This window comes from Athene cunicularia (assembly GCF_003259725.1).
Source record: "Athene cunicularia isolate RWA chromosome 15 unlocalized genomic scaffold, athCun1 chr15_part1, whole genome shotgun sequence".
NCBI classification, from domain to species: Eukaryota; Metazoa; Chordata; class Aves; order Strigiformes; family Strigidae; genus Athene; species Athene cunicularia.
This window is the reverse complement of record NW_020799121.1, coordinates 14,436,256-14,449,668: the sequence shown is the minus strand read 5'-3', so window position 1 is coordinate 14,449,668 and position 13,413 is coordinate 14,436,256. Positions and strand designations below refer to the sequence as shown.

The window sequence follows — 13,413 nt, the reverse complement described above, 5'->3', positions numbered from 1 at the left end:
ATCCCTCAGCGCTGGCTCAGCCCGACTCTTCAACCCCTCAGCGGGCCGGGGGCTACTGACAACACCACGTGGGCAACCATGTAACCACATGATGGTATTTCAGGCTTGTTTGCTCAGAAGCTGAAGTGACGGCTCTTCCTTCTGCAGGAAAATGGTGTGCGGACACGTGGAATGATCCATCTAGAGGGACGTTTCTATGGAATTAGCACTCGAGGCCCTATCCATGCCATCACTTAGAAGAAAAAGCATCACACACAAGATACCTGAATATTACATTTATTGTGCATATTAAATTGTGGGCTTTAAGGAAAAAAAAGCCAAATTAGCCTGCAAATAAAATCACACATCTCATAATTTCTGCCTGTTTCTCCAAGAGGCTGTGCCGGATCACAGCACAGCTGCTCCTGCAGGCTCTCAGACCAGAAGAATCGACGGTTTATCGCAGGCTGGGCAGTGACTTGCTGCACCCCCGTGAATCCAGCGGAGCTCCTCTGGAACCGCTTTGGCTTTTGGATCGACAGCTCTGCCAAGGGGAGGAGAACACGGTCCTTAACAGCTCAGATTTGGAATCGGTGAAATGGAGCAGATGCCGTTTCACTGAATGGCTCCTATGGAAGCGGTATCACAGACCATTAGGTTTAGCATTAATTAATGGTAATTTTTCTTCAGCTATTGTTTTCTTTTTTCCATCCTTTTCATGATTATACCCCTTTGAACGTGGCTACAGTAAATCAGGTGAGCTGCCAGATAAAGTGGGAAACCCTTTTGACAGACAGACTAGACATGTCAGGGGCTCCTAACTTTCCTAATTTTAAATTATTTTTTTTTTAAGCACGCTGTAGAGGTGCGTCAGCTACTGGGCAACGACAGGCTCCTGAATGCACCCCCCGGCTCCGCTCTGCCTGAACCTGGGCCACCACACTGCAACAGCCCACAGAGTCTCCCGTCACCTCTGGCAGCTGCCCAGGCCTGGCCTAAGTGTGTCCTGCAGTCCAGCGACAACCAGAAAGTGCTTTGTGCTTCTCAAGGTCGTGAGGAGCCGCTGGTGTTGGGCCCACAAACGCAGCCAGAGGCACTTCAGCATCTGCTCTCGTCGGTGCCTTCGACAGCAAGTTGTTGCCTTGGACTCGAGTGCTACAGGCATGAGAATTCCCCCTGCAGCTTCGCTCTGGCAGCGCTGCGGGGTCGTAGCAGAGGCCAAACACGACCCTCCCGTGCCTTTACAAAAGGAAGAGAGGAAGGGAAGGGGACTGGGCGGCAGCCGCTGAGAAATCCTGGCCCTTAGGGTGAGACTAACCCTTGCTGCTTTTGTAAACGGGCAGATAGCGAGCAGATGCACTCAGCAAAGCTCGGGGTGTAAACTGGAGAAGCACACAACAGTCTGACAGGGCTCGGTGGGAAACGAGGTAGCTGGAAGGTCTCGCAGGGGCTGCGCTGGCACGGTGACCTCGGCGCTGCTGACAGCCAGACCAGCCTTAGTATGCACCCACGAGGCAGCAGCTCTCCCGTGCACGGACCCCAGCAGCACCCAGTGCTCATCGCTGCCTACAAAACCTTCACGAGTTTCTCTTTTCCTCAGCAAAACTGAAGCAGGACGTCAGGAGACGGGTCAGAGCCACGGCAGGGCCAGGCTGCGGCTGGAAAACGCCCCTTTTTCACAGGACTGTTTTAAATCCAGATGGCCAGGAGGTAAAACGAGCCCAGCTGCACCGCAGCATCTCTCATTCACATCACAAACCAGGCTGATGAGCTACTTCTGGCACGTGGAGTCGGAGGGAGAGAGAAGCTGCATCACAGATGAGTAAGGAACAGTTGGCTTACGCACAGAGGAGCGCGAGCCAGGCACCGTGTGCTGGGCTCGGGACAACCGCCAGCCTTCGGGTCTGAGGCTGATGCTTCTTGACCATTCAGCATCTCCTCTGTGATGATATATTTCAGAGCAGGAAGGACACACGGCGTGGAAAAAATCGGCCAAAAATCTTCAGAACAGGGTTTTGGGTCCCCAACAGCATCACTGAACAGCCCTGAAAAGTCACCCCGTCCTGGGAGCTGCCCCGAGGCGGCTCCTCTCAGAGCTGCTGCTCCAGCCCCGTCTCACGGCTGGAGGAAAGGAGAAACTGAAGGGCCCATGGGAGTTTTAGGGACCAGAACAGCTATTTTGCGTATGCTCTCTGCTATATATAGAGCCTGGCAAGTACGCAGGGCTGGAACATGTTGCTTTTGTTGCTAAAAACATCATTTGGAAAGCCCATTTTAGGCAACGGCCGCTGTCTATTGCTAGATACACTAACCAGGTGCTGGAGACCCGTGCTTTGCCCTGGCACGAGCGTAAGAAAAGCTATTGTAACTGAAGCACGTGCTTTTGGAGCTGTTGTTACTTCCCTGGGAGCTTCAGAGCTTCTTCCTACTAAGGAGCTTTTGCCTCCTGGGGGAAGCTTGCGGATCTAATTTCATGCTGGGTGTCGGAGCAGCCCGTGAGGACCTCAGGTGGCACCAGCTCAGTTTCGGGCCCTGTCACACTGCGCAGATGAACTGTGGGACTGCCAGGATGTCAGCTGAACCCTGCCTGCCCTTTGCAGGCTGATCCTCAGGACAGAAGTTGCACTTTGCCACAGATAATCAGTCTGTATTTTAAAGCACTTCCTTTAGGGAGGCTGTGTGAGGCCAGGCTGGAGGGAACAAAACCATCTGGCGAACGGCAGCAACCTGACAACAGGACGCTAGGAAGCAGTGCTGGAGCTGGTGGGAGGATGGCCAAGGTGTATCGCTGTGTTATTGGCATCTTTCTGCTGTGATTTCTGAGCTACCACTGTCACGATAATCCCGGGGTGAGGAGGCAACTCAAAGGCGGGGCTGTGGCGGCCCCGCCAGCAGCTGCTCCTGGAGGATGGTCCCAAGGAGCCTGGCTGCTGCCATGGCACAGCCCCAGTGGATGGTGATCCCGAACCCGCCGTGGCCGTAGTTGTGGATCACCTGGGGGAGGAGAGAAGGAATCAGTGCTGGGAAAGCTGCGCTGGAGCCCTTTGGGGCTCAGGGACAGGGAATATCCTCGAGGTCTTTACAGAATCCCAGAATCATCCGGGTTGGAAAAGCCCCTGCAGCTCCTCCAGCCCCACCATGACCCTCCCCCTGACCGTTCCCAACTCCCCCAGATCCCTCAGCGCTGGCTCAGCCCGACTCTTCAACCCCTCCAGGGATCCCGGGGACTCCCCCCTGCCCTGGGCAGCCCATTCCAACGCCCAACAGCCCCTTCTGCACAGAAATCCTTCCTCAGAGCCAGCCTGACCCTGCCCTGGGCAGCTTGAGGCCATTCCCTCGGGGCCTGGCGCTGGGGCCTTGGCTCCAGAGACTCATCCCCCCTCTCTGCCCCCTCCTGGCAGGGAGTTGCCGAGGGCCAGGAGGTCTCCCCTCAGCCTCCTCTGCTCCAGACTGAACCCCCCCAGTTCCCCCAGCCGCTCCCCAGCAGACCTGTGCTCCAGAAAAATAAAAAAACCCAAACTTTAACAAAGCTGGTGAAATGCCTGCAGCACACGATTGACCCTTCGTTCTGGGAGCTGCTGGTGCTCAGCTCAGCGACCCGCTGCTCTTTCCCTCCCTACAAAAGCCACTGGGGGAGACAAGAGAAACTCTGCACGGCCCTGGAGCATCCTCCGCACCCGCTGCTCCAGCCACCCCCGCAGGCAGCCGCAGAGCTCTCGGCCGCGTTCCTGGGAGCACAACCTGCTGCATCCTCCCAAGTGCTTGTTCCTGCCAAGGTAAATCACCGCGCTTCAGCTCCTCGCTGCCCTCCACAGCTCCACCTCTGCCTGCCCGGGCAGCGCAGGTAAAGGAACAGAGCAACCCCCAAGCTAATTCACACCCAGCGTCGCTTCGAACCGCTCTGGGCTTTGCCTAAATACATCGTTTTCTCCCCGAGACTCTCCGACTGAAAACAGAATATATTTTCATAGACTCGTGCCATCCCCAGTCTCCTTGAGGGAGGCAATTTGAAGAGCCATTTCCCTGGGGGGGTTCCACACCAAACACCCAGCTTTACCTACACGGAGGCAGCTGAAGTTTTCAGCCCCACCGGCGTCCCCCCGAGCCTTCACCACGTTTCCTTTCATGCTGCTGCTGAGCTTCAAACTGGGAGAAACCTCGAGAAGTCCAAACTTTTTTGCACCGACAACCTGGTGTCAGCGCTGGAGGCTCTGAGCATTTCATTAAAAACTGCGTATTGGGTTTTATTAAACAGAGACATGAAGCTCACCTGCACAGGGGCTGTAGACTTATGGGCTGCCAGCAGCTACTTTAAATGCTGACACCAAAACACGCTTCGCATGTGCCTCGCATGGTTCTGGGAGCGGCAAAGCCTCTGCCAAGGTTTTCTCCCATATGGGTTTTTTTGTAAGGACTAAGCTCCAGCTGCAGGTTTTCCTTTGGCAGGAGCACTCCCTGCCCACTCTCCCCATAAAATCCATCCAAAGTATCTTCAGCACTTATCTCTGACACTGGGCTGAAACTGTCTCAAAACTTCACCCATTATTGGAGGGGAGACGGAGCGAGGCCCTGCTGGACGCCTGTGAGCTGGGTGTTGGTGCTGTGCTGCCACGGTCACGGTGACCGATGCATAATTAATTCGCAACCGAGGCACAATTCATTAGCAACCAAGGCACAATTAGCATGGTGGTTAATGGTGCTGGGCGGCTGGGGGCTGCGCACGGTACCTCTGCCTGGAACTGCCCGTGGCGGAGGGTCTCCCGCTCCAGGCGAACCCGGGGCCGCGTCGGTCTCAAGCCGCTCCACTCCTCTACGATCTTTGCTTTCTGAAAGCAAAAACCACGTCAGCACCTGCACAACGTTTCTCCAAATTATGCGGCCAAACGTCGCGGCACCGAGTGATCTGTGAGGTGGCGGGGAGCAGGGACTGAGGCTCCCCCCTCCCTGCTGCTGCACCGGCTCCCGTGATGCTGCGAGGGGCAACTGGCCTGAAGAACCCGCCCCAGCCTGTCTCTGATGCAGAGACACACCACGACCGAAGGGCTGGGACCTCCCAAAGCTTTCATTCTCATTTTTTACCAGCTATATGAGTAATTACTTTTTCCTCCAGACCTTGTCTCAAAAGCCCCAGACCCCAACCGGCCACGTGTAGAGCCCGAGATGTGCCATGACAAACGCAGCCAGGCCCACACAAGCACCGAGCCGTGCCACCCCCCGTGATTTACCCTCGCCGAGTGCCACGTGCTGCCGTGGGGTGCACACAAACAGCCCGGGGTTACTCTGTGTGCACACTTCACCCACCGTTGGCATGTTTCTCAGCGCGGCGGCTGACGCTGCGTAAGCAACGGCCGCTTTGCACAAACCCCTTGGCTCCCCCGGCCCGCTCAGGTGCCAACTGTTCCTCACATCAAGAGGTTTCGTGCTTTATCCCCGGTGCCCGACTGCACCTGGGCTCTCTGAGCCCCCTCCCTACCTCCTGGTGGTGGACACCAGGTCAGGGTCACCCACCTGCAGAGCGGGGAGCAGCCTGCAGCAGTTCTCCCAGATGGTTTTGTGATCCTGGGCGTTGTTTTCTTCGTTCCAGTTGCCATGTTGATTGATCCCTCCCAAGACGGTGAACTCACTCCTGCACCAAAAGCCAGAGGAGACAAATGGTGGCGAGTGTCCCCGGCCCCCCCTTGGCATGGGTGTCATGTCTGGATCCTGCTATGCCCTGAGCCTGCAACATATTCCTGCCAGAGAAACTCCTGCCTGCGAGTCTGTTCCCAAGTCAGGCATTAAATACTATCAGCCCCCAAAAGGCCCTTGCTTGGGCAAACCAAAGAGCTGATTTCATCGTCTATCAGACCCGTCTGCTCCTGCCTGGCTGGGGAAGAGAGTGGGAGGGAAGAGGATGCTGTGGTGAGGAACACAAGGAAACAGATTGCTGCGGCCACCGCTTCAAAACTCCTGCAGATCAACAGAGGACGAGAGACAGGTTAAGGCTGGGGGAAGCTGGGGGTGGTTGGACCTGCTGGGCCCTTCTAAAACCTTCTAAAACCTGGGAAGCACAAAGACAAAAGGGATGAAGGCTGGGGCACGCAGGAGGGGAGCCCCAGGGCTGATCTCTCCAGCATGGAAGAGGTGAAATCCATGTGCAAGCGCTGGAGCCGGCTGCTTCCTCTGGGAGGCTGGTGCCCAGCTACGACAGCTCAAGCTAAAATAAACACAGGGAGAGGAATTCATACGTAGCTGTGACTGTGATCAGAAATTAACTTGGAATACTTTGCTTGGGGGCTGTGAGCATTCAAAGTTCCCATTTACATAATGGCTTATTGCCTAATCCTGAAATATTAGCACAATAGGAAGTGCCAGAAATGCAGCATTCAAGTTACAGCTTAAAAAAACCCCTCGCCATTGCCAAAGAGGGGTAGGATGGCTGCTCTGGGGAGGAAACAGAGGCGGGATGAACAGCAAACATGTATTTATTTATCCTGCAGTTTAGCTCCCTGGGTACACGCATACGCTGCCGTCTCCAATAGATCCCAACTCCCCTAAGGAAGCTGCTGGTGGGAAGCAGGTGGAAAGTGCAAAATAAATGCTGGAAGCTGGGTTTTGCCCAGGCGCCTGCTGAGCTTGGGAGATGGTGCTTTTGGGGCTGGGATCTTGTTTCAGCCTTTCTCACCCCTGTGGGGACACGGAAATAAGGTTTTCCCCTGGGATTTCTCCTCGGCTCCCTCAGGGAGGTGCTAAACCTGTTGAGATGCCCTCAGGAGACGCCTCATGCTCAGGGTAACAGGGAGGGGAAGGCTGAGCTTTTTAGGGGAGGCTTTGATTAAAGTAAAAAGGGTTCCTGGCACTGGTTTCAATGGGAGGATGAACTGGAAGTGCCTTTCCCCACCGTGAGCTGCAGTTTTGCCAACACTATTGATAAAAAAACCCACAGGGCTTCAAGGTCCCTGGTCCTGTCCTTTTCCGAGGGGCAAATCCCACCAAAGCAAAACACCAATCCTGGCCAGGTCCTCTGAAGAGCCAATATTCTGGGGGAAATCTTTTGTCTCTACATTCATATCCATGGGTTTTTTTTGAAGCCCTGTGGTGCTGCCTGATGCGAGAGCCCAGGACCAGCCCAGCCCCGCTCACACCTGAGAGCCGAGGCGGGGTCTGTGCAGGGAGCTGGCGCTTTCTGTGCCAGCCAGGGAGCCCCCTCGCTTTGCCACGTCCTCCCACTCCCCTCCCATGCAGAAAATCAGCCGGGTGTGAACCCAGGCCTGGGCTGCGGCGGAGCAGACGTCAGTGGGGAGCTGCCCCCAAGACGGAGCTGTGGGAGCAGAGCGTGGCTCACGGCACCCGCCCGCACCTACCCGGGGATGACGTACGGCGAGTTGTAGATACCAGAGCCGATGTCGTGAGTGATGATGAAATGCTTCACCCACGGCGCCAGGACCTGGGAGATGAAGGGGAGAGGGTCAGGGAGAGCTGGAGTGTGGGGTCCCCAGCTCAGGGAGGCAGCAGGAGAGCAGGCAGGCAAGCGGAGGAGCTTCCTACCTGGCATGAGTCTGTGTTTCCCCAAATAATCATCCTCTTCCCCCAAGGATTTTATGGGTTTTTATTATTAGCATTATGCTTCTGGCTCCCTGCACCTTCACCCAAAGAAACGGACTGGGGACTCGGGGCTCCCCCATGGCTGAACCAGAAACAGGGTCCAGGTTTTCTGCTCTGGGTCCCTCCCACACGAGGGTTTCACCCAACCATCGTTTGCTGGGAATCAGGACCCGACCCCAGCGTGGGTGCAGCCCACGAGCCCACGATTCGCCCCCAAGGTGGCTAACGGATGGCTCCTCTGAAAAAAAGAGTGGGGACACAAGCCCTGCACCCACCTCACCTTTATGACCTGTCCACGGCCGGGCTGTAGCTCCGGGTCAGGCTGCAGCTCCCCCGCACGCACCCCGGTGCAATTTATTACAACGTCCACGCCCTGGGCAAACACCTACCGAGAGACAGACGCGGTGAGCAGCGCACACGCAGCGACGCTTCCGAGGCCGCTGCGCACAGAGGACACGAGATTCCTGCATCAAAGCCAAGCCAAGGCATCGGTCCAACACTCCGGTCAGGAATAAACCGTAAGGGCCGGATCCAGGGCCCAGCTCCCCCAGCACGGCTCCTGCAGGGACCCCGTGAGTGCAGGCAAGGAGAATGTTTTTAAGGAAAGCTCTGCTGATGATGCTTGGCTGCATCATCAACCACAGGCTCTACCCCGTCCCCTCTCAGCCATCTCTTGATGCCCAAGAGCCTTTATCTGACCTGGTAGAATTTGTTTCCTAGATCTTGGTGTAGTCTTGTCGCTGTCCCCTGGCCTATTGCTCATAGAATCACAGAATCATCCAGGTTGGAGAAGACCTTGAAGACCATCTAGTCCAACCACGAACCTCGCACTGACCGATAACTCGTGCCGAGGGATGCCCCGGAGCAGCACGTGCTTGCTGGATGCTGCTGCCCGCTGCCCTGGCTCGACATCACCACTCACCTCCTGGAAAGATTCAACCTTCTTCTGGAAAAACTTCACCCCTCTCTGCATTAACCTGGGAAGAACGGGTTCATTTGTGACCACCAAATTAAAAGCAAATGTACCGTTCAAATTAGCGCCCATAATTGATACCCAGAGAAGGAACGGCGTGGTGCTCCGTGCCGTGAACAGCCGTGCTCTTCTCAGCGGTTCCTAACGGTCTCCAGTCACGGGCTCATTTCCCTAACGGCCCCGAGCTAGCGAGGGCGAGCAGCTAAGCCCTGTGTCAGAGCCCTCCTGCTGTGGGTAGGGCACCCGCTCCACGTTAGAAATGACAAGAACAAAACCAAGTCCCAAACACTCCTGTAGCTCAAAGCGCTCAGATGCAGCTCCAAGTGTCCCATCACTTTCATTTTTGTTACACAAAAATCCACTCCTGGGCTAGCGGTGAAAGTGGGGAGACTGATACCCCACTGAGGCAATGAGCTGGAATTCCAGACCCTTGTCCCAGCTTCCCAGGGATGCATCCCTGCCTCCCCTCTCCTCCGGCTCATCCCTGTGCTGCGGGGCACAGGGTGAGGGTTGCTGAGGGCAGGGGAGGACACTCAGGTGCCCCGTGGGTGCCGTCACGTGGAAGCCATCAGCACCTTCAAGCTGAGCTGGTCAGAAGCGGAGCAGGACACAGGACAGCCACCTAAAATGAGCTCTGCCTAAACTCAGCCACCAGCTTGGCAGGAGAGAAAGATCTGGGGCAACACTTGAGGTGCGGGAGGAAAATCCACACCTGCCTCCCATGTCTTGCTGGTGAAACTGGGGGGGAGCAGCAGCCCTCCCACACCAGCCCCAGCGCTGGGGCAGCTCCTCACTCACCTCTGGGTGAGCCACGGCAGGTACCTCCTGCCCTCCAGCATCAGCGCCGTGTTGAACCACCCGTAGCTGAAACCGGGAGAGGAGAGGAAACTGTACGGACGAGTTTACAGGAGCAGGGGCCCGACAGCCGCTGCAGACCCCGCTTCCCCTCTGCGCAAGTGCCTGTTTTTTTTCCCCTCTGTTTACAGCATAAAACACCTCCTGCTGATTTTCTTCCCTCAGTTTGACAATATCTGGTGAAGTAAGAGAGGGCCTGGGACAGTTTATAGGCTGGGCTGCTGATTTTTTGGTTTGTTTGAGGTGTTTCCTGCTTATTTTAAGGGAAGCAGCTGTAATGAAGCAAGGCCACTTGTGTGCCCACAGTTTCTCGTCCTCGACGGGGACCATCCAGCTGTACCTGTCCTGCCCGGGGGGAAAGCTCATCAGTGACCCTCCAAAAAACAGACTGATAAATACCTGTAACCAGGGAAGAGTTCGAGCTCTTTTGGTGTCAAGTTCCTGAATCCCAGGACAATGTTCTTCCAAGATGGGTCCTGCAGTAGGAAAAAGGTCCGAGCTCATTAATGAACCTGAATTGCAGTGCCATCGTGGGACAGAAGCCGTGGGGGGGACACGGCCCACCCTAAAGGAGCACGGGCAGGCGGGTGGCTGTGGCACACCACGGCTGGCTCCCCCCCTCGGAGGGCTCAGCCCTTACTTCATACCCGTATCACATCGGGGGCACAGAAAACACCGTGTCCTGGGCAAACTGTCACAAGACAAACTTGGAAGGATTCGGGAGCATTCAGAGCATCGTCTGGGAAGAAGTACAACCCTGCCCGCCCCCGGGCAGCCTCCGAGCTGGAGCCCTTCCCAGCCCTGGCTGTGACTTGCTCCTTACCGGCACCGGCTGCGTAAACAGGTTGTAGCCAGAAATTAGGAAAAGTCCCATTTCCTTCGCTGCCGGTGAGCCCAGGTGCCCGAGGAGGTAGTCGAAGGTCTCTTTATTCCAGAGCCTGGGATGAAAACAGGAGAGTGGTGGCTCTGCCAGCCCCACAGAGCTGTGCCCGGGCAGTTCAGTGCCTCGTGCATGCCCACGGGGACACGACACCAGCCTCCTCCTCCTCCTCACTTACGTCTCCTGCAGGTTGCCGCGGTCGCTCAGGTAGGGCTGCCACAAGCCGGCCGCCCCGTCGCTGGTGGTGTGGGGTGTGGAACGGTCTGCGTAGACCTCCACTTCCAGGGAGGGCACCAGGCCGTGGTACTGCTGGTGGATGCAGAGGGCGGTGGAGAGGCCGATCACGCCGGCCCCGATGACGGCCACGCGCATGGCTCCGGCTCCCTGCAGCGGGGAAATGCCTGGAGGGCAGCGCTGGGGCTGGGGGGCTGCTTGGACACGTTGGGGCTTCCCGGGACCCAAGACCCGAGCTGGCCTCGGCTCTGCTGCAGGAGCAGAGTTGGGCTGCGGGGAAGGGGCTGAGCTGCTCTTGGAGCATTTGTGTTTCTTGTCAAGCCTCCCAAGCCCCCTTCAACACCTGCCAGCGCTGAGCAGGGACTGAATTCACGGGTGGAGAGGGGGTGCAGTTTGCCACGGTGGGAGGGGAATGTATCTCCATTGCTCCAGCCCTTGTGCTCCGGGTGACATCGCTGGCTCTACCCTTGGGCACGCTGTAGCCGCGGGCGAGCAGAAAAGCTGCGGCTCAGCTGTCCACAGCCACACTCCTCTGCCCGGCAGAAAAGGCCACGGTTGCTTCGTGCCCTGCGGCAGCGTGGGACAGAGAGGCACAGCCATCGGCATCCTCCTCTCCCCTCCAGCTAGCCAGCACGCCATGGGCAGGCAGGCGGGGAGAGGTGGAAGCCCTCCACACCCGGCGGCCCAGCACCACTCCAGGGCCCTCCTGATTCTCCCCAACCCCTGGCACGGGCTGGAGACAAGAGGTGGGCATGGAGGAAAGAAATGGGGAACAGCGGGTGTCTTCCAGGAGCAGTGTGAGGATGGCTCCTCACGCTGCTGTTGCCCTCAGGGCTGCTGGCACATGAGGGTGGCTGTGCCAGCACCCCAAACCCTCCCCAGCTGGGAGAACTGCTGTTTGTAACCACCAGCTGCAAAGAGGGTCTGCAGCCCCCCTTGCTCCCCTCACTCTTCCCTCTTGACGGAGCTTTCCTGCCTTATGGCCTGGAAAAGCCTTGCAGCCACCGAGTGGGCAGAGAGAACCAAGGACTGATTCAAAGAAGGGCTGGGGGTACAACGGGGCACGTCACCTTGGCCTGGGTCCCATCCCTGGATGCAGTGTCGGGGGGGGGGGGGGGGGGATGGAGACCCGCAGCCAGACCTGGCTCTGGGCAGCACGAATCAATTCTAGCCTCCAGATTCCTTTGGGCAAGGTGAAGCGCAGCATCTCTGCTGTGCAAGGCAGCTCGCAGCGGGGCTGACATTTGCTGGGATGGAGGGATGAGTCATCCCGACCCGCGCTGCTTCCCATCTGCTGTGGTTTTATAACCCAAGGCCCGCGAGCACCGGGGCCGCCTCCTCTACCTGCAGCCCCGGGGACTCATCCTGGGCTGCCCCTGCAGCTCCAGCCAAGGAGGTACCCACCTCGCTGGTCAATAAATAACAGAAACACACAGTTTTCACCAGCTTACCTGCAGAGTGCGTGGTCCTCGGGGCAGCCGCTGCGGTTTTTGGAGACTTTGACAGAGCCCCCTTCCCAGGGCAGGTTGTTTACAACCCAGCAAACCACCCGCAGTGCAAGGTCTAAGGGCCAAGTGCAGCAGGATCGCAGCCCGGCCCCGGGTAACGGGGCCAAAGTCTTTGCTCTGGACCCGGGGAGGTGGAGTCCCCCGCGCCGGACCCCATGTGCCGCTGGCAGCTGGCCCGAGTCGCTCTTCTGGAAAGAAAACGAGGTCACCACAGTCCGTGGCAAAACGCCGTCACTGACACTTGTCACCATGGTGACTGCGGGTCCTGGCAGAGGGGGGACACGGGGATGGGACTCCCCAGCCGCCGGATTCCTGTGGGATCTGAGAAGATCCGATGCCTTGGTCTTGATTTTCACATGGCAAGAGAGAAACGGCATTGCCTCCCCCCCGACAGACCCCAGGAGCCGTGCTGCCCAGCTTCCCCCTCTCAGGGGTCAGATGGCTTCATTTCTTGTTTCTGAGCTGCTTCTCCCTTCGCAAAACCCACAGCTTTGGGTTCTGGGCTGAAAAACCAGGTTTCTGTTGGTGTGGATACCATTAGCAGCAGCGGAGGCAGCCCCGGAGGCACACGTGGTGTTTGGGCAGAGTTGCTACAATCAGGGATTTTAGCGTGCTTCATGCTTTTGTAAAAGAGGTAATGAGGATAAAGGAACGGGGAACTCATCTCCTGCAGAATCAGCTTGCAGACACGTCTCTGGAGTCCTGGGCCCAGGGTTTCAGCCATGCAGCACAACCCACTGCGGGCGACGGGAATTCGGTCCCACAGAAGGCAGAGGAGAGGCGCAGAAGGATGCTCTGCCCCGAGACGTCCCGGGGACACACGGGAGGGTCAAGTCTGCAGGGTCAGAGGGCTTAAACACCCGCTCCCTGTAGTGTTTTCGGTAGCAGAGCACTGCTCACACACATTTCTGACCCCGAGCATCGTCGTGGGGGCTGGATCAGCAACACCAGGGAGTGACTGACCCCATCCAGGCAGCCCGGCCAGCTCTTTGACGAAGACACAACTTGGGAGATCCCGCTCCTGGCGCCACGAAGCGGGAGGCTCATCCCCAACATGTGCCGCCCCACGGTCGCATCCTCCGGGGGATGCAGCCGGGAGAAACCCCCCCGGGGCTGAGGGCGGCCAAGCCCCGGGCACCCAGCCCCTCGCACCGCACAGCTCCCCAACGCCTGAATTTATTAAGGGCTTTACATACAACCAGCAAAGCCTCTTAGGCTAATTACCCCATTACCCTGCCTCTTGCTTTCGGCACCGCTGACCCCTCGCACTTTCTTCGGCCGCTCCCGGCTGCCGCGCCCCCGAAGCCCTTCAGCCGGCTCTCGGGGTGAAGCTCAGCCCCTCCCGACATTTTGGGGGGCGGTGGCGGCCGCGGGGAGGGCCCGGACCGCGCTGCCCTCTC

General features: G+C 57.7%; 1 protein-coding gene across 3 annotated transcripts; it reads right to left on the bottom strand.

The window, feature by feature from the left end:
• Positions 1–2,055: 2,055 nt before the first annotated feature.
• On the bottom strand, positions 2,056–13,172 carry DAO (D-amino acid oxidase). Of its 3 annotated transcripts, XM_026859622.1 has the most exons (11): positions 11,957–12,040; positions 10,450–10,655; positions 10,215–10,329; positions 9,791–9,867; positions 9,335–9,400; positions 8,486–8,540; positions 7,844–7,948; positions 7,323–7,405; positions 5,488–5,605; positions 4,707–4,805; positions 2,056–2,973 (listed from the first exon to the last, which is right to left on the bottom strand). In XM_026859622.1, the coding sequence occupies exons 2-11, from the start codon at positions 10,641–10,643 to the stop codon at positions 2,842–2,844; spliced, it is 1,044 nt and encodes a 347-aa protein (XP_026715423.1). In that variant the 5' UTR covers positions 10,644–10,655; positions 11,957–12,040; the 3' UTR covers positions 2,056–2,841. The 3 variants fall into 3 exon arrangements, 2 of the variants coding, with proteins under 2 accessions (XP_026715423.1, XP_026715422.1); XM_026859621.1 differs by lacking the exon at positions 10,450–10,655 and having other exon boundaries at positions 11,957–13,172; XR_003399522.1 differs by lacking the exons at positions 2,056–2,973; positions 4,707–4,805; positions 10,450–10,655 and having other exon boundaries at positions 5,511–5,605; positions 7,839–7,948; positions 11,957–13,172.
• Between the last annotated feature and the right edge of the window lie 241 nt (positions 13,173–13,413).